The sequence below is a fragment of the Miscanthus floridulus genome, chromosome 5 (assembly GCF_019320115.1).
Source record: "Miscanthus floridulus cultivar M001 chromosome 5, ASM1932011v1, whole genome shotgun sequence".
In the NCBI taxonomy this organism is placed as follows: Eukaryota; Viridiplantae; Streptophyta; class Magnoliopsida; order Poales; family Poaceae; genus Miscanthus; species Miscanthus floridulus.
In genome coordinates this window covers 118,899,693-118,925,278 of record NC_089584.1, presented here as the reverse complement: position 1 = coordinate 118,925,278, position 25,586 = coordinate 118,899,693, and the positions used below count along the sequence as shown (strand labels likewise).

General features: G+C 47.6%; 2 protein-coding genes across 2 annotated transcripts; both read left to right on the top strand.

The window, feature by feature from the left end:
* Window positions 1–14,026: 14,026 nt before the first annotated feature.
* On the top strand, window positions 14,027–15,229 carry LOC136453271 (dof zinc finger protein 5-like). Its single transcript, XM_066453850.1, has one exon. It carries the CDS (start codon window positions 14,175–14,177, stop codon window positions 14,916–14,918), a length of 744 nt encoding a protein of 247 aa, XP_066309947.1. The 5' UTR covers window positions 14,027–14,174; the 3' UTR covers window positions 14,919–15,229.
* A 9,577-nt stretch (window positions 15,230–24,806) lies between these two features.
* Window positions 24,807–25,379, top strand: LOC136455223 (heavy metal-associated isoprenylated plant protein 28-like). The gene is made up of 2 exons (XM_066455346.1): window positions 24,807–24,812; window positions 24,918–25,379. The coding sequence occupies exons 1-2, from the start codon at window positions 24,807–24,809 to the stop codon at window positions 25,377–25,379; spliced, it is 468 nt and encodes a 155-aa protein (XP_066311443.1).
* Window positions 25,380–25,586: the final 207 nt, after the last annotated feature.

Below are 25,586 nucleotides of genomic sequence, written 5' to 3'. Positions count from 1 at the left end.
TGTCGAAGAATCAACTCGTAGAGAGCACTTGATCCTTGCGCGGATAAGGGGGAGCTACACCCTTGCGCGGGTGCTCCAACGAGGACTAGTGGAGAGTGGCGACTCTCCGATACCTTGGCAAAACATCGCCGCGTTCCTCTCTCCATTTACTTTGAGCATTTACTTTAAGTATTTACTTTGAGCAATTCAATACTTGTCTTTACATTCATAGAATTGCTATGCTAGAGTAAGTTTGGAACATAGGTTGCAAGTCTTTTGTGCGTTAATTTGATAGAAACATTTTTCTAGGCACAAGGGGTAAATTGGGCTATACGTAGGATTTGATTATTGCAAGAGAATTTAGAATTAGCCCAATTCACCCCCCCTCTTGGGCATCTTGATCCTTTCAAGGCCCAAGCAAGCGAAACGCTTGGGATGCCCTAAGTCGTGTCCGAGACCGGTAGGGAAGTCTCCGAATGGGATCCCACCGTAGGGAGGCACCGAGCCACCGGGGCCCAGCGAACGGCCTCGGCACCCACTAGAGAAACCCTCTGGTACTCTTGGAGTGCGTCTATGGACCACTAGCCGGCCCCTAGCGAACGGGGCACGGGTCTCCACTCGGACTCACCCGATAACAGCTCACCGGAAATGCCACCGCTCACGCCCATCGAGGGTAGCTTGGCATATTCCACCCCTCCTTCCGAACAAAAAGGAAGCGCGAGGGTCATACGAAAAGCCAAGGGAACCCCTGATGGCCCTCTTGCTCCATGCAGAGGCTAGGAGGCTCCTCCTGCAATCTTGCCGAGACCCAGCGACCTAGGCTCGCGCACGAGGGGGCTCGGCAAAACAACCCCTCCTTCCGAACAAAAAGGACGCACGAGGGTCGATTCAAAAAGTCAGAGGAACTCCTGACGGCCCTCTCACTCCATGCAGAGGCTAGGGAGCTCTTCCTGCAGATATGCCGAGACCCCGCGACCCAGGCTCGCACCCGAGGGGGGCTCGACAAACAAACCCTCATGCGCGAGGGGCGTACAAAAAGCCAGGGGAACTCCCGACGGCCTTCTCGCTCTGTGTAGAGGCTAGGGGCTCTTCCTGCAACCTTGCCGAAACCCAGCAACCCAGGCTCGCACCCGAATGGGCTCGGCAAACAACCCCTCCGTCCAAACGAAAAGGATGTGTGAGGGTCGAACAAAAAAGTCAGGGGGACCCCTGACCGCCCTCTCGCTCCGTGCGGAGGCTTGGGGGCTCCTCCTGCGCCCAAGACAAAGACAAGTGACCTAAGCCCGCGCTAGAAGTTTCGTTACAAACACGATAAAGGACACCGAGCCAGTTACGGTCCAGGGGTTCGAAGGCTGGGCCCCTTAGGGTTTCGACAGCCGCCCCAAGGCAACAAAGTCAGGGACGACTATGGGTGAGCCCTCATATGGCCAAGGCTCGAGCGAATGATCGCTCGGGACGTCCTAAGTCGCGTCCGAGACCGGCAGGGAGGTCTCCGAATGGGATCCCACCGTAGGGAGGCACCGAGCCACCGAGGCCCAGCGAACGGCCTCGGCACCCACTAGAGAAACCCTCTGGTACTCTTGGAGTGCGTCTCCGGACCACTAGCCGACCCCTAGCGAACAGGGCACGGGCCTCCACTCGGACTTACCCGATAACAGCTCACCGGAGATGTCATCGCTCGCACCTACCGAGGGTAGCCTGGCATATCCCCCCCTCCTTCCGAGCGAAAAGAAAGCATGAGGGTCACACAAAAAGTCAGGGGAACCCCTGATCGCCCTCTTGCTCCGTGCATAGGCTCGGAGGCTCTTCCTGCGACCTTGCCGAAACCCCGCGACCCGAACTCGCACTTGTGGGCTCGGCAAATACGATAAAAACTTCTCACTCAATACGGAAAAAGCCCCTAGAGGAGTGAATCCACTCCTCCAGGGCCTCGGAGGCTACACCCGACGGGTGCGCTCGCGCGTACCCACCGAAACCTCAAAAAACAAAAAACAATCCCTACAGCGGTGGCCGCAAGCCAAGTCTCGACAAACCCTCAGGGAGAATGCTCGCACTCCCCCTAAGGCTCGGGGGCTACTGTCGAGTACCATAAAACGGGGTACCCCGAGCATGCACCAAAAGAGTCACTTAAACCCCATCAACAACAAAGCCAGAAGGTGAGTCGTGGGTTAACCATCGGCCCCGTCCGAGCCCACCGGCTCTCCGCCTCGCCTTAGGCCTCGCACGGGAGGTCTCGATGCCCTGACGAATCTCTGCCTCGCGCGAGGCCTGTTGCGGGAGGCCTCGACAAGGAGCCCAATCTCCGTCTCGCCCGAGGCCCCGTGCGTACAGCCTCGAACGAGACAGCGATGCTCCGTATCGCTCGAGGCTGGCTTGGCAATAACCCGTCGCTCCCGCCTCGACCAGTCTTCCCGACAGCGCGTCACGTTCCATTAATGCGTCAACCACTCCCGCAATCTCAGCTGGACGACGGCTCGACACCACGGAGTGGCCGACGGGACAAGGAATCGTATCAATGCCATATCGGCTAGGACAAGGTGCGGCGGGGATTACCGGCCACTGTGTTCTGGCGCTGTGCCCACGATCAGCGCCTGCACTACACTATGCCCCGTAACCCCCGCTCCGAAGACAACGCGGCATGGGAAGTCTAGTCAGGGTCATCATCGTCTCAGAATCAGCGTACAAGATCAACCGCTCCCTCCGAGCCTCGGCGCTCTACGTCAGGGCCTCGGCTATCTCGAGATTCACGTCTGCCGAGACCCCCCACCACGGTTCGGCCTAGGCACCAACCGAGCCTCGGCTTCGCGCGCAGTCAACCTACAGTGACCCGCACGCCGCACGCCACGCCCGCTTCGAGGTAGCACTGGAGCTCCCATGACGCACAGGATCGAATGTGACTAGCACGTCGCCCCAGTACTTCAAGGACGGACCACTCCGACGGCCACGCCGCCACAGGAATAGGCTACAGGGCTCGGACACGCCGCCTCCGTTCGCACGACGCCGTGTAGTTAGCACACGTACTACCCTTGTCCCCCCTTCAACTATAAAAGGAAAGGACCTGGGCCATTTCTAGGGGACACGCGCACACAAGCAACACCCTGTAACACACACACTCCCCCGCTGCCTGAGAGCAACGTCTCAAGCAGCCCGCACCGCTCCACGCCGAGACTTGGGATTAGCTCCCTCTCTCACCAGCTTGTAACCCCCTACTACAAGCACTTCGGTGCAAGGAATACAAGATCGATCTCTCAGACTGGACGTAGGGCATCGATTGCCTGAACCAGTATAAGCCTTGTGTCTCTTTGCATCACCATCCGGGATCGAAAACACGCAGTACAAATTTACTAGTTGGTTGAGGACCTCCGGTCCGAAACACCGACAGTTATATAATGATGACATGCATGTGCGACTGATCAAAAGAAGTACTAGTACTGTTACATTTGTGACCTGTTGAATTGTTTGCAAAAATTAACGGCATGTCTTTTAACTTCGGGTTGTGGATTCTAGTCTAGTCTTACATACAAGCTGAAGCTTGCACAGACGGGGCGTTCCTAAAAAGAGAATGTTAGCATCTAACCCCATTTACACAATAATCTACCAACTGCATCACACAAGTTTAGTCCAAGGTTTTTGAACGCAAGGAACAAGTCCATGGTTGAAAGAAAAAGAAGATTTGAAAGGTTTAAGCGTTGGGGTTCAGGGGTTGTTCACTTGTTCCGCCTTGGCCGCTGTTTTATTCTTCTCCATAACCAAAGTGCAAAACCCTATAGCATCGCTTTTGCCTTTTGGACTAACAAGAAACAGGCAACATGGTTTGGCTTTTTATTTCCAACTAAGCAACACCTTCTTTTGTCCTCACCAAAAAAAAAAAAAAAAACTACACTGCCGTTTTTATAGGGCCAAAGGTAGTGCAAAATGCACGGCAAAAGCTTCTCTCTTTCCACGATAAAGAAAAAAGATATATAGATTCTTGTTTTGGATTGTTTTATGTCGTAAAGGCAGCCATCCATTGGAAAGTGTGGAAGGTGCCTTTGCATTTTTTTAGTAGGTCGGTTTCTTAGTAAACAAGTCGCGTTCGCGTTGACACTTGAAGCCAACGTTCTGGCCAAAACAGAATATATAGGCTTTACATTTTAGTTAGACGGAAGCATATATAAACCAGACATAGTATTCTTTTGCAGGACTTTGTGGAAATGGTACTGAATATGTTTGGATACTTAAAACCATGCACGGGGGCAATAGCCATCTTGGGCCTATTAACCACCTCCATTGCTCAAGATATCGAATCTTCTTATCAAAGATTATGTGTGTCATCTTTTTTTTAAAGTAGTGCTTACATTTGTACTATTAATACATCTATGGCGTAATGTTTGAGTTACAACATTATATATGGTTTAAGTTAGCTTTTTTAAAATTTTTGATAGTAATAGAAGTGGGTAATTTAGAAACACGTATAATCATAATTTATGGTTATTTAACTATTTTCATATTAGCATATATTAGTACTTAGATATACTTTAAAATTTACTTTGAGGGGATACTTTAGTCTACGTTTCATAATGGTATAAAATGGTAATTCATATGCAAATTGTGAGGATTACTAAAATTATCTATCATAATGGCATGATGGATAATTTATGTGGTTAGTTTATATGTATTATGTTTTATAATGGCATGGGCCGGTAATTTGGCTATAGATTTGGAGCAGAGGTGAGTAAATTTTAGAAAATCAAAATAGACATGGTGGCTATTATTATCAACGATGGTTAGAGTCTATCGAAATGATGGTTAGATTTTTTGATTAAAAAAAACTTTTAGGATTTGTCATTTTCTCTAGTGTTTCTCATGAGAATTAACGCTAGACTTCGTTGACACATTCAATTAGTTAAATGAAGCCATTTTAGAAGGAAAAAAAGTTTCTTAGCTAGGAGCTAATAAGAATGTACCAAAGGAAGAAAAATTGATGCATCACACATGCCCTGATGATAAGATGATAGATAAGTCGTGGACAATCCCGGAGCTAAACATGCACCCCGCATTGAAATTATTCCAAAAGCTTAAACAAGACCAAAAAGTTGGATGGGCATCCATGGACTTTTGGGTAAAATAGTGGCACATGCTTGGATACGGTGGAAGTGGGATGGAGGAACCTAGAAAAAAGAAAGAAAGAAAAGGGACAGGGAAAGGGCACTGACGTGCTCGCTCTTTTGCTTTATTCTAACCAGGAGACTAGTTTAAGGGTGTTTTTGAACCTATTGATGTTAATAATTAGTAACTAAAATTAATAGTAGTAGGTTCAAACAGGACTATAAGCGGTGTCTAGGACCGCTCCACTTCACATTTTTTAGCCTCGTTCTACGTTCAGTTAAACAAGTTCAGCTCCACACAACTTTGTTTCAGTCAAAAAAGGTGGAGTTATGAGAGCACCTAAAAAGTGCTCTACAAACTCCAGATTTTTCGTGGAGCTGCTCCACAGTGGAGCTTGTGGAGTAAAGTTCGTGGAGTGGTCTCAAACAGGCCCTAACTAGTAACTATTAGCTAGTTGCACTAGCAACTTTGAGATTGCTAATAGATGATGTGCCAACCACCTATTAGCAATTACCAATATATTAGAGGTGGTTCCAAATAGCCTCTGCTAATAATTAGCTAATTAATAGTTAGTATCTATTACTAGATAATTTTATTTGAAGACATAAATATTAATATTATTTATTATATATTATATATTTGGTTAAATTTGAGCTTGTTTGACAGTACAAGTTTTAACTGTATTTTTTATATAAAAAAATAGAGGGAGTAGGAGAGAAGACAGTGTGAAAAGGTTTAAAGAGTAGTACTGCATGGTTGCGACACTGTACACAGATGAATGATTGAAATGAATGCTGGCATGAAAAGCTCCTTCACCAGGCTTCAGTGATGAAAAGCTGCAGGCGTGTAGTAGCCGCGTTTCACCAGAACGGCGAGAGTCACGGTTCATGTGTGCTGGTTGTTGTAGAGAATCTATGCTTCAACTCACTTTCCGAGCCAAAAGGTGATATGGCCACAGCCTTTTGAAGTTGCCATTAGTTGGTGGACTTTCACTGAAGTTCCTTTTTTTTTTCCCGGAACAAGGCTTTCTCTAAAGTACTTTTCGGATTTGCTTTTCCTGCACTGTCCCTGCAGATTTCTTAAGCCAAGCCGAGGTCTGGCAGCCTTTTGCATATGATCATCACTGCATCGCCCAGAGCGGCCCAATGAGAGGAGGAGTCTTTGTTAAAAGCAAGGAAACAGCATGTACTCGCAGGAGTGCCCACCACCCGTTCCTTTTGGGTTGGTTACACGTACGTTTCCTCCTGATGCTTTTTTGGGAGCGGGTTTTGGGCAGAAGTTTATATTAGGCGCCGGCGCTGGCGAAATACTCCTATGTTGCAGCACGATCAATACTGGTACGGAAGTGATCCATATATCACTCAGGCCGGCCAATTAGACACCGATGGTCGCGAGAAGGTAGGAGTAAGTAAAAAAAATTCAAAGTGCATTTGAAAAGCATATCTTATTCGTTTCGCTGAAATTTAGCCTATACCAATGCTTATGCTGATTTGTGCGAGATGAAAACACCGTTCATTCGCTGAAAATGATTGCTGAAGTAGTGCTGCAGAACAGGACCATCACTTTCAGCGTGTCTTATAGCTCCCCTGCACTTCTGCAATTTCTCAGAAAGCTTGTAGATAAGTTTGGCTAGAAAGATACAGTAGGTCGCCTATTAATAAAGGGAAGAGGCAGACGAACAACCAAAGAAGAAGGATGGGAATGCCTGCAACAGATTGTATATATAATGCACGCAGGCTATGAAACAAAGTTACACTCCCTATAAAAAAGCCAAAAGTTCATTGTTTAACATTATCATGTGTTTTTCTTCCTTCTCCTCTTTTGATATCAATGGAGCTAGAGGAGGAAATAAGAGGGGCTGGATCCCCCATGCTAGATCTATTGAAGTTGTTTGTTGATCTCTATCTCAATCTCTCATCTACACGGTGAGATACCGAAACCTGATCCTACTCACGCGTCCGTGCCTGATATGAATTATACTCTATTTGGAGTTTACATGTCCACATCTTATACGGTTCTGATACCAAGAGCAGATCCACATATCCACGTCGTCCGATACGAAGGCCTCAGAACTCACGCGTTCACGTTCGATTACCAAGCTTCAATTCAAAAAAAATTTGACCCATGTTACAACGCACAGACATATATCTAACATGCTAACAAGAGTCATGGAGGGTCGATTTTTTCCTCCCTGCTACTGTGCTACCGCCATCACTACAGGGGTAGGAGCCACCGTAGATAGACTCCTCTCCTATACCGCTCCGCAGCTTACCAGGAAGTCCGCAGTAGCGAAGCGCGTAGAGAATCAGGGCACGCCACCCACGCTCGGGCGAAGCGCCCCCATGCCTTCGCTTCTCCGCAACAGATTACTCCCGGTCCACTCCCTCTCCCTTGCTGTCCCAACCCCACACGCGCGCAACAGTGCTTTATAAAAACCGGCAGATTCTCCTCGAATCACAAGCTCCACATGCACGCACTCTCGAGGCCTCGTCACAGGCGAAGCCAGAATAAATGGTCACCGTCTCATATAAGTAGTTTATAAGTTGTAATAATATAATACACTAATGGATTGTTCGGGCTTTAACAATTTATCATATCTTTTCGTAGCTGTTATAAAAACAATTACCCTTGTTGCCTACATGGTCTCTAAACCTATCAGATATTCTAGCCATCTACTACAAATGCATCATTCCCACCTTATCCCTTATTGCAATCCCTAAACAAGTAACAATATAAACAAAAACACATATCCACGTTTTCACTATACTCTAGGCAATCATATTTAGTGAACTATTCATGTTGAAGTATCTTCATCATTATTCTCATTATCACTAGTTGTGGGTAATTTTCTTTTAAAAAAATCTTTTCAACGTGCTTTGATTACCTATGAAATTAGTCACATAATAAAAATTAAAGCAAATAGATACTAAATTACTAACGTGCAAGTAGCCTACTATTAAAAGTCACTAGTGATAATTGAAATACAACTATGCAAGCTATACTAAAGTAGATAGTTACCTGATATTTCGCCGGAATGAAAGAGCACGCTCTTTCATGGAAAGCCTTAAGACCTCATATTTCGGACTAGATTGTTTTAATTAGCAATTGCGGAATAGGGTATTTGGGTACCTGTTTAGGTAGACAGAAGATGGGCAGAGAGTTTATCATCGCTGGGTCGTCATTGTGATTTGCGCCAAGCGTCTTTGAGACGCGAGACAGAGAACGGACGAGCGGCCGCTGGGTGCTGGGCACCAGCGCCGCTTGCCAAATGCTAGAACAATGGAGATCGGAAGATGAAACGACGACTACTCAGTCCAGGGCTCCAGGCTGCTGTGACAGAACCGCCCAATTTATACAAGATCAAGTACGGTTGTCCCCGCTAACACGTTGACACACCCATACTTTCACTCATATAAACCCGGTAGTCCGCCGAGTGTCTCGAAAGACCTCGATAAATCAACATCACAACCAAGATCGCGTGATTAAGCAAATACACATCACATACACAGGGTTGCAGCGGAAATAATATTATAAATGGGTTCACAAATAAAAGTACCAGTTTGGGTTTCAAAACCGCTTAGTGAAAACAACATAGCTTTCAAATGATTACATTAATATAAGTTCCAAATATATTGCTAGCATAAGTGACATCATCCGACAAAAGCATATAGATGAGAAGTAAGTATAGAATCACCGAGCCCACCGGCGGTTAGCCACCATCATCAACAGGTCGAGAACATCACCTGCAACAAGGTGGGATAAACCCTGAGTACTCGAATGTACTCAGCCAGACTTACCCGTCTTAAACCAAAATAAAGCGACACCAAGGATTATGCATGGCTTTCTTTAGTGGGCTAGCTGACTTATTTGCGAAAAGCATAAGCTATCATGAAGAAACCATTTTAAGTACTTTGCATCATCTTTATTATGACCTATCCATCTAGGTAAGCACCTGTACTATAGCAATCACTTGATTAACCAATAACATCCAGTTACCAATTTAGATTTAGCATATCCCATACCATCCAGATAACCATCATTGTTCCATAATAATTACTACGATGCCGTAACTCGAGTCAAGTGCTCACTATCCAGGAGCGATGGCGATTCGAATCGATTCCTAACCAGCTGGTGATTTATTCCTTACACAAACCTCACTCACCCGCTAAAGTGAGATATTGATCACCGAGTCAACTATCCAGGAATCTCGAGTTTGCCAGGAACCACATGTACCCGGGGACCGACCGACTGCATTTTGGTCTTATCATCTCGCCCCCGTGTCCTACCACACCTGCTCCGGCACAGTGCGCTGCGGGCAATCTACTCGGCCCGAATAATCTCCTAGCTTCGCGGTCGGAAGGTACTTTATCCGGCCAGCTAAATGTAAGGCATGCGTTCAACATGACTCGAGGGCCAACAACGGTCGGTCCTTAATCGACACAAATGGAAACTAACAGCACCCCAGAACCCTGTCTGGTTGCCTCCAACTTTTTCCGTCCGGTCTCCAATTATCCATCACACATGGTTAATTCCAGGATATCATTCTTTCCATAGCTAAATTCTTTCAGTAACCACCTATAATGTAGGTGACCGGATATCACCGATCGCTACCGGTCTAAGCAAGGCTAAGCAGTTATTTGATCCCGACCTAACAGGGTAATAAGGTAATAAGGTAGGCAAGGATAGTAATAAATGTATCAACGGTTTCAATCAACTCCTACAACTTAATGCAACAATATATAAACTCATATATATAGAAAGAATTGCGTTTATAAATTAGGAGACTTATAATGCTCCGGGGCTTGCCTGGGATCCGTCACAAGTTAGTTCAGTTAGCTTGCACCGTCCTGGTGACATCTCCGGTCCTAGCACTTGCTTAGTCCTTCCATCTTCGGGATACATCCATCAAACGCTGTCTTCGGGTTCGGCTCCAATATCACATCCTTCACGTGGTTCATCTAGCGTACCTAGATGAGACGCAATATGCAAGTGTATGAATACATGGAAGTGCAATAGACAATGTATCGCAGGCAGTAAGTAAGACAAGCACAAGGTTACATTAACATGCACAAGCACTTCGCATTGCCTGCTTTAAATATCGCACAATTTATCATCCCACGATAGCAAAGAAGACGACAACACCAAGCATGACACAAGTTTCCCAAGATCTTAGGTACTCTAACTCAACCATCATCAAAGGTATGAGCCACACTGAGCAATATACAAGCAAACAACTATAATTGGAATCTGTCAATTTCTGGACATGCAAACAGCAGCTACAAGATTTAGCTATAACTGGAGTTACACAAGTCCAAATGACTTACAAGAAGACATTCTGGAAAGCTTATGGAATTTTCTACAACTTTGTTATTATCACCAAAAGCTCATTCAAATCCTAACTAGATCAAACACTGGCATCTTTCAGATCTGCTTAGAATACAATCAAAACCTGACAGGAGGCTTGAAAGTCATGTAACTCCTACACTATCAGGCCTATGGCCTTACAATTTGAACACAAGCAAGACCCTGGAATTTGCTACAACTTTTGTATTTACTACCACCATAGCAAACATCATTTACACCACGAAAATAATTGCACAAGCAAAACTGCAAATGCAATCCAACAGCAGTGGTACAGAAAACTGATAGGAACTTCAGAGAAGCATAACTGGAGTTCTAGATCTCCAACAAACATGAACCATAACTTTTTTGAAAAGCTTAGGAAGTTACCTACAACTTTCTTATTCTCATATTGAAATGATTATATAGTTAGAAGGGTCAATTAATTCAATAATTGCATGTCTATCCAAAATATAGATAGAAACTGACATGCCACTTTAAACAGCTATAAATAGAGTTATACATGTCCAATTAATGTGGTTCTAGACTTTTTAGAAATCTTAGAAAATTCTAAACAACTTTGTTGTAAACACCTAAAGCTAATTATACTATTAAGAAGGCCCCACAGTAAGAACAAGGAAACCCTCTCTGGTTTTGGGCAGAAACAGTCACAGAGATTTAAGCAAGTATAACTCAAGATCTACTTAGCCAAAAATCATAATATTTAACTTTTTGGAAAGCTTAAGAAAAGTACCACAACTCATGTATTTTCATCAAGTCCTGATTCATAACTTAACTGAGCCAATTAATTCAAACAGGCAGAACTGTTCAGAGTAGAAGCAAAGCAATACAGGGCATTTGTTATTTTTATAACTCTTAAACTATAAATCCTAAACTCCTGAAATTTTTACTAGACAACAACAATCAGCTTAGTAGAACTCCACAAAAAATTCACATTTATTTGAGCATAAAAACTACAGTTATGAAAAAGACAAGACATGGCAAGTAACAGGAACCTAGCTGCATAGATCTATTTTTACAGAGAAATATTTAAACTAAAACATGTCACATTATAGATCTAATGCATAGACAATTTCACAAGGATTCCAAAAAGTCCTCATTTTCTATTTTACGATTTTTGTGCGAATTACTATGAATTTTCAAAGTGGAGCATTCAAATTTGTAAAAATCAGGGAAAGGAAATCTTGCATCGAGGTCCCTAGAATTTACACAAATTAAACTCGACAAATATATCCTTACTGCGCTATTCATCAGAGTCACTAGTTCTTCACATAACCCCCTGCCTTTTCCCTTATTTCCGCACGAGGTCCTTCTTCTTCCTCCATCAGAAAACAGCGGAGCAGCAGCCAGTCGAGGAAACGGAGGGCTCGGCCAGCGGGGCAGCGGCCGGCGGAGGCAAGGAGGGGACGCGTTGGGGCTTGGCCGCGGCCAGCCGTGGCCGCGCCTAGCCTTGGCCGGCCAAGCAGCAAGTAGCAGCAGCGCATCAGCTGAGCAGTGCCAGGATGGCACTGCCGGCAGCAGCGAGGGCGCAGGGCGGCAGCGAGCGCGCGGTGGGGCTCGGCTACGACTAGGGCTTGGAGAGGCGGTCGTGGAGCCATAGGAATGCTCGGTGGCAGCGCTGGAGGGGCTGCAGGAGAGGGAGCAGCGACGGCAAGGAAGTTCGGCGACGGCGGCCATGGCGGCATCGCTCTGGTGCGGCCAGAGCGTGAGCGAGAGAGCGAGAAGGGACGGGCGAGGGATGGGGCAGCCCTGGCGCTCTGTTATGGAGGAGAAGGGCGTTCAGCAGCGCGTGGCACGAGGTAGGACGCGCGTCGGCCATGGCGGGACGCGCTCCGATGCATGGCGTCCACGAAGACAAACTGTCGAGCACGTGGCGCGCGGGGGAGTTGACATGGTGGGGAGCCGATTTCGGCCGTCTCGGGTGCGAATTGGACATTGGGCCTAAAACGAAGTTTGAAGCCCGCGAACTGCTCTTCATTTTTCATTTAGAGACCAAGGTCATTAGAGCTCTTCAACAGCGGGTAATTAAGCCACAAACTGCTAGTGTCAGCGTATTGACAGCGACAAGCAAACATTCAAATTGATGGTGAAAACGAGGTCAAACTGGTGCCATCTTTTTACATGCTCTTCTCCATGAACTTAGCACCAACTTCCATTTTGGGGTCAAGTCAAGTTGCTTAACAAAATTTGGAGAACGCGAGACGTCAATGCCGATGTCGATGAATTTCTAGACTTAGAATATTTCTAAGTGCTGAAATCAGCAGCAAATTCGATCTTGTGACCTCGATTTGACTTACTTCCAAGATGATCTAGCTCTTGGTCTAAAAACAAAGTTTGTTCTACATGATATGGACTACAACTTTCATTTAAGGTCCAACCTCAAAACTAGTATAGAACCTACTGTTCTACTTTGACCAAAGTAGGATCACGATGAAGCTTAAATTATCCTTTTTGATCCATTGGAGCATTTTCTTGGCATTTGCCCAACATGAACCTTTCATGACTTTTGTTGTAGAGTTCATCTAGAATCATTTGGGCATGGTTGCAAGATTTGGTTGACGATCGAGAATTCCATTCACTTTATAAAACAATTCAAGCAAGGACATAACTCGTCATTTCATATGACTTCTTGATTCCAAACTTCACGAAACTTTTCCATGGATCAATATAGATGGGTATTGATGTGAGAAACATGAAGATATTCCAATAATACCAGCCAAGCATATATCTTGAAAAGGGCCTATATGTAAAGCAAGGGTGCAATATCCAAGTTTAGGTTGGGGCTCATTTTCATAGGTTTGACCTTAACATTTTCATCATCACTTAATATGCCATGTTTGAGCTCAAACACATTGCTTAACTGGTGGTAAACACCTGGGGTGTTACAGCTGTAGCGGAGGCTGAAGGCAAACGTTCGCCCTTCTAGGCTGCTGCCTGTACAGTATCTGGTTGCAATTTATATTCACGTACTGTAATCACGTTCCAGGTATAGGAAGCAGAAGATGGGCTGAACTGCTGGGCTACCAACTTGCTGGGGTCCGACATATTTTTCTACTGAGCTGAGGTCAACGTGGTGAAAAATCGCTGGCTATAACAGGCTACGGCAAAGTCCTCGGTGTCTGCCGACCCCAATGCCTTCACGTAGCTTCGCCCGGGCCTCCATCGGTATCGATCATCATCTCGCAAAGCCAAGCCTCAAACCAAACCAAATCACAGGAAGTGACTTTGATCACAGAAGTCGAGTCGAACCCTCGCCCGCGCCACCCGCACCGTAACCTTTTTTTGGTTTCACTTTCACCACCCCGCAGGCCGACCCAACCCGACCCAAACCCAACTCACAGCCTGTTCGGTTGGCTGGTTCGTATCGTTGCTGGTTCATGAAGAAGTATTGCTGACTGGTTTGTGTGAGAGAAAAATACTATTTTGACTAGAAATTTACGATCATTTATGATAAGCCACAGCCAAACGAACGGACCGACAGTCATGTGTGTATCCGTGCATGCATCTGCTGCGGCTTCCGTCTGTCTTGGTCTTGTGCCTGGACGGGCCTAGCCGAGGCCGAGAGGGCATTTAAGTAGCAACGACCCCTTCGTACCCGCCCCCTAGCTCCCTGGTCTGTCACCACCGCCGAGCCTCTCGCTCTCGCTCCGGAGTCCGGGCGCCCCTTCCCTATCCCTATCCTCTCTCTAGCTACTACTAGCACTTCCATTTACTGGTGTTTCCTTGCTTTGACAAAGCAGCACCAAATGTTGTCCCACGTCGAGATGGCCCCCGCGCCCGGCGGGTTCAAGCTCTTCGGCAAGGTCATCACGCAGCTGTGCGCCGACACCGCCCCGCCGGCGCAGGAGGCTGCTGCCGCGGCGGCGTCGAGGAGCACGGCCGCCTTCGCGCGGGAGAGGGACGATCCGGACGAGCGCGACCAGCCGATGGTGAAGCGGGAGGCGGCGGCGGCGGACCACGACTTCGTCGTCGCGGACAAGCAGCAACACTCCGCCGGCGCCGGCGGCGGGCCGGCGCAGGCGGCCGAGAGCGACGACAGCAAAGGCCAGCAGCAGCAGCAGCAGCCGCGCCCGCGGCATCATCATCAGCAGCAGCATCAGGACACCGCGGAGGCGCGCGCCGCGGCGGCCGCGTCGTCGGCGCCGCCGCTGCCGTGCCCGCGGTGCCGGAGCCGCAACACCAAGTTCTGCTACTTCAACAACTACAACGTCAACCAGCCGCGCCACTTCTGCAAGGACTGCCACCGCTACTGGACCGCGGGCGGCGCGCTCCGCAACGTCCCCGTCGGCGCCGGCCGCCGCAAGAACCGGCCCCTCGGCCCCGCCGGCGCCGTGCCCGTGCCCGTGCCAGCCCACCACCACCTGCACCCCGCTCAAGCGGCGGCGGGCTTCGTCCTCGCCTTCCCCGGCCAGCACCCTTCCTCCCCGACGTCGCCGTCACCGGCCGTCTACGGCGAGCGGTGGCCGGTCTGCCCCGACCGCCGGTTCTGAGCTAGTCCTGATCCTGACGTGACGATCCGATTGATCGAGCGCAGGCAGGCCCCTCGGAATCGGATAGAGAGCTAGTAAGTAGGGTGGTTTGACTTGCGTAAGTTGCTAGTGATGAGGTGGGAAGGCTGCCTTGTTTGTACGTTCTTCAAGCTTACGCAAAAACACCAAAGTGGGTATGGATTGATGGATGGATGGATGGAGGACGACATGGAAATGGCTTCTGTTTTCTTTCCTTTTCTCTGTGTCTAGCTCGTCTGTTTCCTTCTTCTGCTGTTTCCTACTAAAAGCTTGGCTTTAGCTACTAGCTTACCTTGGACCTTGCAGATGTGTGTAAAAAAGGTGTAATGTAACAGCAGGGGAAGGTAAGGTTGCATACTCAGCGTGCGTGCTCAACTGAATGTGATGCGATCACGATCAGCGATCCCATGCACTCCTGTCCTGTCCAGTCCTTAACTCGGATCCCCGGGAGGGAGTCGGTGCTCACTGCTTGCTCAGCGTCCTCACATTCCTGGAATCCTGGGAAAAGGTGACGACGGAGTGCTGATGCTCTGCAGATGGAGCTCACGGCATGCATTGGCCCCGATCGCGTGCCCTTAACCCGGATCCGTTTTTTTTAATCCAAAACAGTGTTTCCCTCTCGCAACATTTTATTCGGAACGGTGTTTTTTATCCATTTTCCTTCACTTTCCTTAAAAAAAAAACCCTCTAGCCGAACAAGCCGAACAGGTCACTTTCCTTCTCTTCGCAGCGCTAGCAGCCTGCCCAGCCCAGCACAGATGACTGGATGAGAGAGTGTGTGTGAGGGGGTGTTTGGTTCCCATCATCTAAAATTTAGTTTCTATCGTATCGACTATAGTAAACATGTTTGATACTATTTGAAGTATTAAACGTAGACTAATTATAAAACTAATTATATAGATTGAGACTAATTTATTAGACGAATATATTAAATCTAATTAGTCTATGATTTGATAATATGATGCTACGGTAACATGTGCTATGATAGATTAATTAGGCTTAATAGATTCGTTTCACGAATTAGTCAGGGCTTCTGTAATTAGTTCTATTATTAATATCCGAACATCCGATGCAACAATAGATATGATATCCGACGTGACATCTCCTAAACTTTAGGTCCTGTTTGGTTTCCATAAGTCAGGTGACTTATTAAGTCAGGTGACTAAAAACCAGTGACTTATAAGTCATGCCTGTTTGGTTGTAGATGACTTATAAGCTCATGCCTATTAAGTGAAAGGTGTGGGCCACACGCGAAAAAGGGTGGCTTATAAGTTTTAAGCAGGGGTGAACCAGCAGGGGTGAACTAGCTAATTTCTTATAAGCAGAGGTGACTTAGGGCAGTCCCAATGGTGTATTGATGATGGTTTCTATCCTCGTTAAATGACTTGCCACGTAGGCAAAACGCTGACATGGCAACGTAATTAATGAAGAAAGAGCAAAAATCCTAGAAATGGTTTCCTCATGAAGAAATCAGGTCTTCTCTTGACCCAATGCACCAAGAAACCATGAAATCGTCATTGAAAAGAAACCACCAGTTTCTAGGGGGCTCGTGCCGCACTTTCATTGGAGGAAGAAAATAGAGTTGGGAGAGACAAAGAGAAAATAATTATTACTACTTATAGAAACCATAGGTTGGAAAGCAGTATTTTTTTTTGGTGCGGTATCCTATGTTATAGAAACTACTAGTTTTTTTTATTAGGACTGTCCTTATAAATTAATGGTGTTTGACAAAATCAGTCACTTATTTTACTTTTTAACTTATAAGTAGGTGACTTATTTGAAACTAAACAGATCCTTAGTCCACGGATAAACACCCCAGTGGAGGGAAAAAGACCCATATCATACCGATGTGTTCAGAACCAACAAGGAGACGATGCTGTTGACCGCGCGCACAGAAGATGGGCAACCTAGACAACGAAAAGGCGGCCTTGCTAGTTGCTACATAGCCACGGTCACATTTCCCACGGTCACATTTCCGTGTGTGGGTGGCCCAGCGCTTTTCACCACCCTTTTGGGAAGTTTCATCACAATGGGCATGGGGGTGATGGAGGACAGGGCACCTGGCCGCCGGGTGGGCTTTTACCGGCCATCAATGCCCGCCCGGCCAAAGATCGCGCGGCCTTTAAAAAGCGCCGGGAGATAAATATTCCAACTGTCAACTTGTCAGGAGTCAAGGGGGGAAGAAGAGTAGCCCTACTACTAGTAGCGCCCTACTGTCGTGGATAGCTGCTGCCGCTTTGCGGGCTTTAATTGCTCGCAAAGCTACTTTATGCGGTAGCGGCCGCGAGAGCGCTGGCTTTGCCGCGGGATTACTGCTCTGACTCTCTCGGCTCTCGCCCGCGTCGGCGTCGTGCGAGTGGTTAGGAGTTGCGCGACGCACTGCGGCGCGGCCGGGGGACCTTTTCGGACGCGCGGCCTGCTCTGCTGACAGCTCGCCCACACACGCCGGGCCACAGACGGACCGCTGACGTGGGTGTGCCTAACCTCCGGCTTTCGATTTCATTTTTCGCCGTGCTCTGAACCACTACTTCAGCCGTACTATTTTTTTAAGTAAAACATTGTTTATCTCTTACAACAAATTAGCATAACTAAATTTCAGCGAAGGTCGAAGTTTTCATATTTCATATATTGGTGGCCACTTAATGAATCGTCGTCTAGGCCCCGTTTAGATTCCAAAAATTTTCAACCTAAAGTGTCCCATCGAATTTTGCGGTACATGCATGAAGTATTAAATATAGACGAAAAACAAAACTAATTGCACAGTTAGGTGAGAAATCGTGAGACGAAACTTTCGAACCTAATTAGTCTATAATTAGATACTAATTACCAAATACAAACGAATGTGCTGCAATAACCAAACAGTAGCTAAGCCCAAAAAATTTTGGGAACTAAACGCACACTTAATTGGTTTCATAGCAGCTGTGGGGTTACTATGCTGCCTGCTACAGTACATTAATGAGTGAATTTTGTGCCAGGTAGGTGCAGTAACTCTCCCTGACTACTATTCCGCTGCAGCTTGGGGCTTGTTTAGATCGGGAAATTTTTTGGAAAATGGTACCGTAGTATTTTCGTTGTTATTTGATAATTAGTGTTTAATTATAGTCTAATTAGGCTTAAAAGATTCGTCTCGTGAATTTTGTCTAAACTGTGTAATTAGTTTTATTTTTTATTTATATTTAATGCTTCGTACCTGCGTCTAAAGATTTGATGTGACGAAAAATCTTAAAAAATTTTGTAAAATGAAGTGTAACTAAACAGCACCATGGAGATGAGATGGACAACCCAAAAGGCAAAAAGTTCATCCCATCAGTCATCAGCTGGCCATGACGTGCACTGGGCTCCTTCCTTCTCTTTCCCGCTGTAAAAAAAAGGGCCCGACGACTCTGAACCCAAAAGCAGGTGAAGCGAGCGGACTTCAGGCTTCAGCAGCAGCAGACTGAAATCGACAGCCTTTTTCTTACGGTCACTCGGTCGTCCCGGTTGCTTCATTCGGAAGCGTGGCGTCGCAGCCAGCGTGTTGCCTTTCCTCGGCAACGACGCAAAAGCACCGGAGAAACTACGCGCTCGCTCGCGTCCGACGCTATGCCTACTCGCGCGCGGCGCGGCGCCCGTCCAGAAAAGAAAACGGCGCCCGTCGCCTACGAAGTTAAAGGATTTCGATCATCTCAAGGACGCGATCTTCATATCTGCGTATAGCTGTAGATTTGTTTCTACATAGATAGTGTGAGTAGTGTACGTATGGTTAATGAGCGTGCGTGTGTACGAACGTATCCAGATAAGAGACATTAAAAAAAACGGCGAGCTGAACCGCTGGTCTCGCCCTCGTCACCCGGCCGCTTCATCTCATGTCTCGTCGATCGAGATGGGACATGGCTGGGATGGATGGATATCCATGCTGCCGTCTACCGCCCGTGACATGGACGGACGCCACGGCCTGGCCGTCTGCTACTCTGCTTTGATCTGGTGGTTAACTAGGGATGAAGACCCGGTACTATGAGCCATTAAATCTGCCGTTTTCGTTATAAAATTACTAAACCTCAATCGGTTGATTTGGTCTCTCGAATCAACTGATTTTTGGCTATCTGATCTAACACGGACGGCTAGCAGGGGGCGTAGCCGACGAACAGGCGAGACACGCGCAGTCAGCGAGGGCCGCGCAAGGCAGCAGGTGCGGCCAACCTCAGAGCTCGCGGCCCCGACCATGGCGGGCGCACGGCCCGGCGGGCGTGGCGCGGGGCCGGTGGCCGGCGACGAGGAGGGCCGACAACCGGCTTTGAGGAGGGCGACAAGGAGGGCCGACGGCTGGCGACGAGGAGGGCCGACGGCCGGCTACGAGGAGGGCCGCCCCAGGCGGGATCAACGTTGCTGCTTCTTCTTCGGACTCTGTTTGCGTGCGCATTCGACGGAAGGGAAGGGAAGGGAAGGGAAGGGAAGTGCATAGGTGATGGAAGGGAAGGGATAAGGTTGGAGAGGTGGGTCCCACCACAATTTGGGAAAAATTGTTTTGAAATTTATGAAAAATTTGAAATATATTTATCTGGTATCTGCAATTCATAAAAATAATTTGAAAATATTTCTGAAAAATTTGACATATATTTGTATTATCTCCAAATTACACCACCGTGTTCAATAAATTACACTGAAGAAATCATTGTAAATCTAGTAATAAGACTGTGTAAATATAGCTAGAAGACACTGTAAATACATGAAAAAAAAATTCAGTTGATAGGAGGAACGAAAACAAACTGACAGATCCTTTCGTTAACGCGGGAGCCGGGTTGCTTTCCGCTGCAATAAGGGGAAGAGCCAAGAAAGGAAAGATGCATGTAGCCCTCAAGAAAGCGATTTGTGCTGCTCTTTAACATCCTCTGGTTAGCTACTGTCGATACTACTTGTCAATTATCTCCACGTTCCGCTGGTGCTGATACGATCATATATGATCGTGGATTATTACTGCTGGCTGGTTTGATGTGAGAAAAAATACTGTTCTGGCTAAAAATTTACGATCGTTTACAACCAAGTGAACAGGCTGTATTAACACCACGTCAGTCGATGCTGGCCAATCATCGTTTAGGGAAGAAGAAACTTGACCAGCTCAGGAAAAAAAACTTATCGGCGGCGGCAAAAAGTCTACGATTTGTCTATCACTTCTATGAATAGTGAAATCATCGAAATATATCTGTCTATAATGATCTACACAGTTAGCAAAAGCGCTGGCATCTGTTCAGATCTCATTCTCATATTTATTCTAGTAGATAGTAGTAATATAGAATCTGAATTATGAATAAAAAAAGGTGATAGTGTTTGGATCTTATTCTCGTACAGTAGATCTCATACAATAGATTTCGGATTATTTCGGATCTTATTCTCGTACGGTAGATTTAGGAAAAAAAACTTATCGGTGGCGTGTTCGGCTGATCCGTTGCACAGTAGATTTTGGATTATTTCGGATAATTTAATAGTATTATGTGAGAGAGAATAAGCTGAAACAAGCTGTAAGTTGAGCAGCCTTTAATTTGTATAGAGCAAATGTCCAATTAACATGTAGTGTTACCCTAAACAGCCGTGTAGTCCACTTACACACCGTTCATACGCTACTCGATGACCGACTGTGTCCATTCATTCGACCGTTCTATCTTGTTTAATTGACAGTGTAGGTCGTTTAAGTGGTCATGTAACCTAAATAAGCGCTGAACTATATGTGTCCGAGTAATTACCGTTTGATGAACATTGATAACAAGACCTATTTGGATTCTAAAATGGTCTTATTCAATAATCCAAATGTTTGGATCTCATTATTATTTTTATGTTCCATTCCAATTTTTTTAGAGATGACTTTAGCCGCTAGTACAAGTACTCAACTGTGCGATCAGGAGTGGGCCTTCTCTTGGAGGAAAAATTGAAAGCTAACCCTGAACTAAAGCTACTAAAAGATTTGGGGGAAAGTGCACTTTAGAGTGCTTTCATGGTTTCAGTTAGTGTTTTTCTCTCACAATAAATCAGCATCAGTCGGACTTATTAGCCCAGAAATCAACCAGCAAACAGACCGTTTGATCGATCTTTATGCAGTACACGGAAAGCTTGCCTTTTTCCGATGGCATTGTGGCAATCAACTTTGAAATTGCGTACAGGTGTGTAATTCCGACGTGGGAGCGGATTCCTTTCGCACCTTGAGTAGCATTGTCGGCACAAATGCGCAGCGCTGCATGTATAGGGAATGCTCTTATCCGTTTCTCTATTGAAAACTGTCTGGAACTGTCCATGAAAATACTTAGGTCCTGTTTAGCAGGACTTCTTCGTCTGTTTCAGGAGCTGTTTTGTGTTAAACAGGGTAAAACAAAACGGCTTTATTCAGAAAGCCCCTTCAATTGTGCTCTCTCAGAGGTTTGAGGTGGGATGAAGCCAAAATTAGTGGCTTCATTCGGCTTTTCACTTCGTCCTGTATGGCGTTCTGTGAGAGCATTGTCGGGGATCAATACTAGGGTACCCAAAGAGAAGGAGCTAATAACCATCAACATTGATTCATCCGAGCAGTCAAGAGCACGACTACAGCTCCAACCGACCCTAGGTGTGCAAGCTCCGCCTCGCTCGGCCTCTGGGGGCAGGCTCCGCTTCGCCCAACACCGAGGTCGCGGACTCCGCCTTACCCGACACCGAGGCCACGGGCTCCGCCTCGCCCGACCTCTGAGGGCGGGCTCCGCCTCGCCCGGCCTCTGGGGCGGGCTCCGCCTCGCCCGACCCTAGGGTTTGCGCTCCGATTCGCCCGACCTCTGAGGGTGGGCTTCGCCTCGCTCGACACCGAGGCTACGAACTCCGCCTCGCTCGACCTCTGAGGGCCGGCTCCACCTCGCTCGACCTCTGGGGGCGGGCTTCGCCTCACCTGACCCTTGGGTTTGCGCTCCGACTCGTCCAACCTCTGAGGGCGAGCTCCGCCTCGCCCGATCCCGAGGCCGCGGGCTCCATCGTGCCCAACCTCTGAGGGTTGGCTCCGCCTCGCTCGACGCCGAGGCCGCGGGCTCCGCCTCGCGCCAGCCTCTGAGGGCTGGCTCCGCCTCGCCCGGCCTCTGGGGGGGACTCCGCCTCGACCGACCCCAAGGCCGGGGGATCCGTCTCGCCCGACGAAGACCCATTCCGCCGCCAACCACTCCAGGTCCAAGCGAGTGGACCTGGGTCAAAGCTCTGACACCAGAAAGGTGACCGGCACGCCCCGATATAACCCGTGGCCATAACGGGCCATACCTAGGGATTTACATCAGGAACAGCGTCGGGCGTACCGGTGCTGTTCTGCCTAACCCTCGTACAAGCACTGACAGGCGCGTTAGTTTACCACGACGTTCGCTAGGACGAAGTGGAGTGCCATGACCGGGAGACGACGCCTACGCATGACGCCAATGACGGACATGGCCATGACATGGAGCTGTCCCTGTTGACGTCTACAGGGTCGGCGCGACCCACATGAAGGAAAAGAAGGATCCGACGATCCTAGAGAACTTCTTCTCCTTCTCATCCTCCTCTTTTCCCGCAACTATAACCCGTGCTTTCCCTTGTCCTATAAAAGGGAAAACATGACGTCCCATAAAGGGCATCGCAACACATCGCATCAATTGGGACTCGAATCCATCGAACCCCGAACCGACCAGAACACATAAGCATACAGCCGGGAAGCGACCGAGCTCTCGGCACCCGTTCGCTCCTCTCACCAGAGACTTGGGACATGTTCCTCTCTCGACTGTTTGTAACCCCTACTACAAACTTTCAGTGCTAGTAACACGAGCAGCAGCAACGAACTGGACATAGGGACATTCTGCTCGAACCAGTATAAACCTCGTGTCCTCTTAGCACACCATCCGAGCCAGACGCACAATATTATAAATTTACTAGTCGGTGGCAACTCGAAACGCCGACAAGCATGTTTCAAGGAACTCTATGTGTCGAGCTGTTTTGTCAAACGATTTATCAAAATGGCTCCAGCTCCACCAATGAAGCTGTTTATGGAGCTGAAACACACAAAAAAACGGCTTTATTAGTGAAGTGGAGTCGCGCCAAATAGCGCCTTAGCCTTCCGCAACGCTAAGTTTGCCTAGTAGTCCAAGCCTTTACGTTTGCAACAAGGATTAGCTTCATTAGGGGTTTCGCAAGACGACATAGCAGCTTGTAGAAGTAATAGTTGCTTGCTTTGATAAAAAGGTAGAACCACCACTCAAAAAGCGCTTGTGACAAAAAAGCAAACCATACTAGGAAAAAAAACAGGCTAAAGTTCCAACAAAAACTATAAAACCTACAATGCCTATTACGTGACTATGATGCAATAAAAGTAGCATGCGATGTAAGATTGGTCGCTTCAAAACTCATGTATCTATGCGGCTTGTCATTTTATTTTGAGGCTAACACCGTTGTAGTTGTCCTTACATAGCAGTAGCACGTGTTTCTTTTGCTCGTTCTTTCCACGACGGCTTAATTGGCTAGAAAACGGAAACGTGATAGGGGTTTTCCCGCTTATTTCCATAACCGTTTTCATTCCGTTTCTATCTATGACCCATTATGTTACAAAACAAACCCAACTACCTAAATAAAAAATCTACAGTACATACATAACAATAGACATTCCGGAGAGTCAAATCTCAATTATTCATCTACAGTATTTTGTTATTTTAGTATAGATGTCCTCTCCACCTTAAGTACTACTTAGTCAAGTTAAATTATTCCCTGTCACATGTATCTGAATAACTTCACGTTAAGTTAAACAGTAATCTAACAAATATGAATGATGTTGAAGCCACGTGGAACTAGAACTCTAAAGTAGAAGTCCAACAGATCCGAACGGGACATAAATTGGCCAAACAGGCAAACATCATTGCACAAATGTGGTCAGCTGTCAACTTGTCAAGAGTGATTCATTTGATCCGACGCGAGACGTCAGGCACCTAAAGGCTATAACGATAATACCATTTCATCGAAAGGACCAGCTGTAAACCTCTAGCGATATATTTAACTGGTCGATGAACGAGTCTTTATTAAAAAAAAAAAAAACTGGTGAACATAACTACTACAGTGTGAGCATAGTGGGTCTGGATTCTGGAGTTGAAAGGAGTGGTGAGCTTTTTTTTTGAGAAAAAAAAAGGAGTGGTGAGCTGAAGCACGGGAGCATAGTAGGTCTGGAGCTGTAACCCAGCCCATCTAAACATGTTCATTAGGCTGGGAGGCCCGCAAACAAATATAGCCAAGTTTGTTGGGCCACCGCCGGGCGCCGCCCCTGCCCTGTGTTCCGAACAGCGCGACACGGTGCATCGCTTCCGCAAGACCGTAAGAGCCGCCGTCTCCTTCTGGCCTACTCATTTACGCCGCCGGATCGGAAGCCGGCCCCTCGCACAGCAGCGAGCGTTTGGTCCTCGAACGTGCATGCCCGCGAGGCGCGGCCGGCGGGCCGCGGGCGGTTGCTTGCGTGCGTGCGTGCTGCCGGCCAGCCCATGCGTCCAGCGCCCGTCTGCCCCTGCATGAGTTTTCATGTCGGCATCGGCGTCGTTTTTTATGCACCAGAACCGGAGTTGAATGCGGAGGTGGAGCGCGAAGGAAGCAGTCGGTGCATGTTGAGTACAAAACAGAAAATTGTTCGTCAACTCCTTGGCCTGCCGACCATCAGCCATGGCACATGCTTCCCGGAGCGGGAACCGCATTCAAGATCGTCAAGAACGACTCAGGATGAGTATATACGGGGGATACATACACAACTTGTTGACACAGAAACAACCTGTATTTCTTCATCACCATCAGGCACCCAGCTGAACTAGCCTCGCCATTGCCAACACAGCCTGATAAGATACCTGAAGAACTGCAGAAGTGATCGATCCATACAACTCCAAAAGGACAAAAATGACGGTGAGTTTCCGCGTTATGCGTGCGTTTTTCTTGCAATATAATCTACTGGGATCCCTGCTGTGTCTTACGTACTGATTTCATCTGCTGATACTACATCACCTACAGCTCGTGGAGATGTGCGTGCACATGGACTGCCCCGGGTGCGAGAAGAAGATCCGGAAGGCGGTCCAGCGGCTGGAAGGCGTGCACGACGTGGAGATCGACATGGCGCAGCAGAAGGTGACGGTGAACGGGGACGTGGAGCAGAAGAAGGTGCTCAAGGCGCTGCGGCGGACGGGCCGGCGCGCCGTCCTGTGGCCGCTCCCGTACGCCGCCGGGGCCGGCGCCGGCGCCGCGCACGTCCTGGCGGAACAGCAGCTCCTGTACCAGCCCGGCGCCGCGGGCCTGGCGGCGCACGCCAGCCACGCGGCGCGGCCCACGTCCTCGTACAACTACTACAAGCATGGCTACGACGACTCGCGCATGTACGGCGCATACTACCACCACGGTGCCAACTCGGCCGTTGCCGGCACCAGGGCCACCGACTACTTCAGCGACGAGAACGCGCAGGGGTGCTCCGTCATGTGATTGACAGGATCCCCATGTCAGACAGACAGACATGTAAAAATGAGATGTATAATCTTTATCGATCACATATTACATCGAAAAGATTTGTTACAATTACTTCCTATTCTAACAGCCCCTCACGATCACAGCTGATTTATGTTGAAATTGTGCTTGAAATTCTCTAATTGTCTCACTGATATTGTCTTGGTAAATCCATTTATTTGCAAC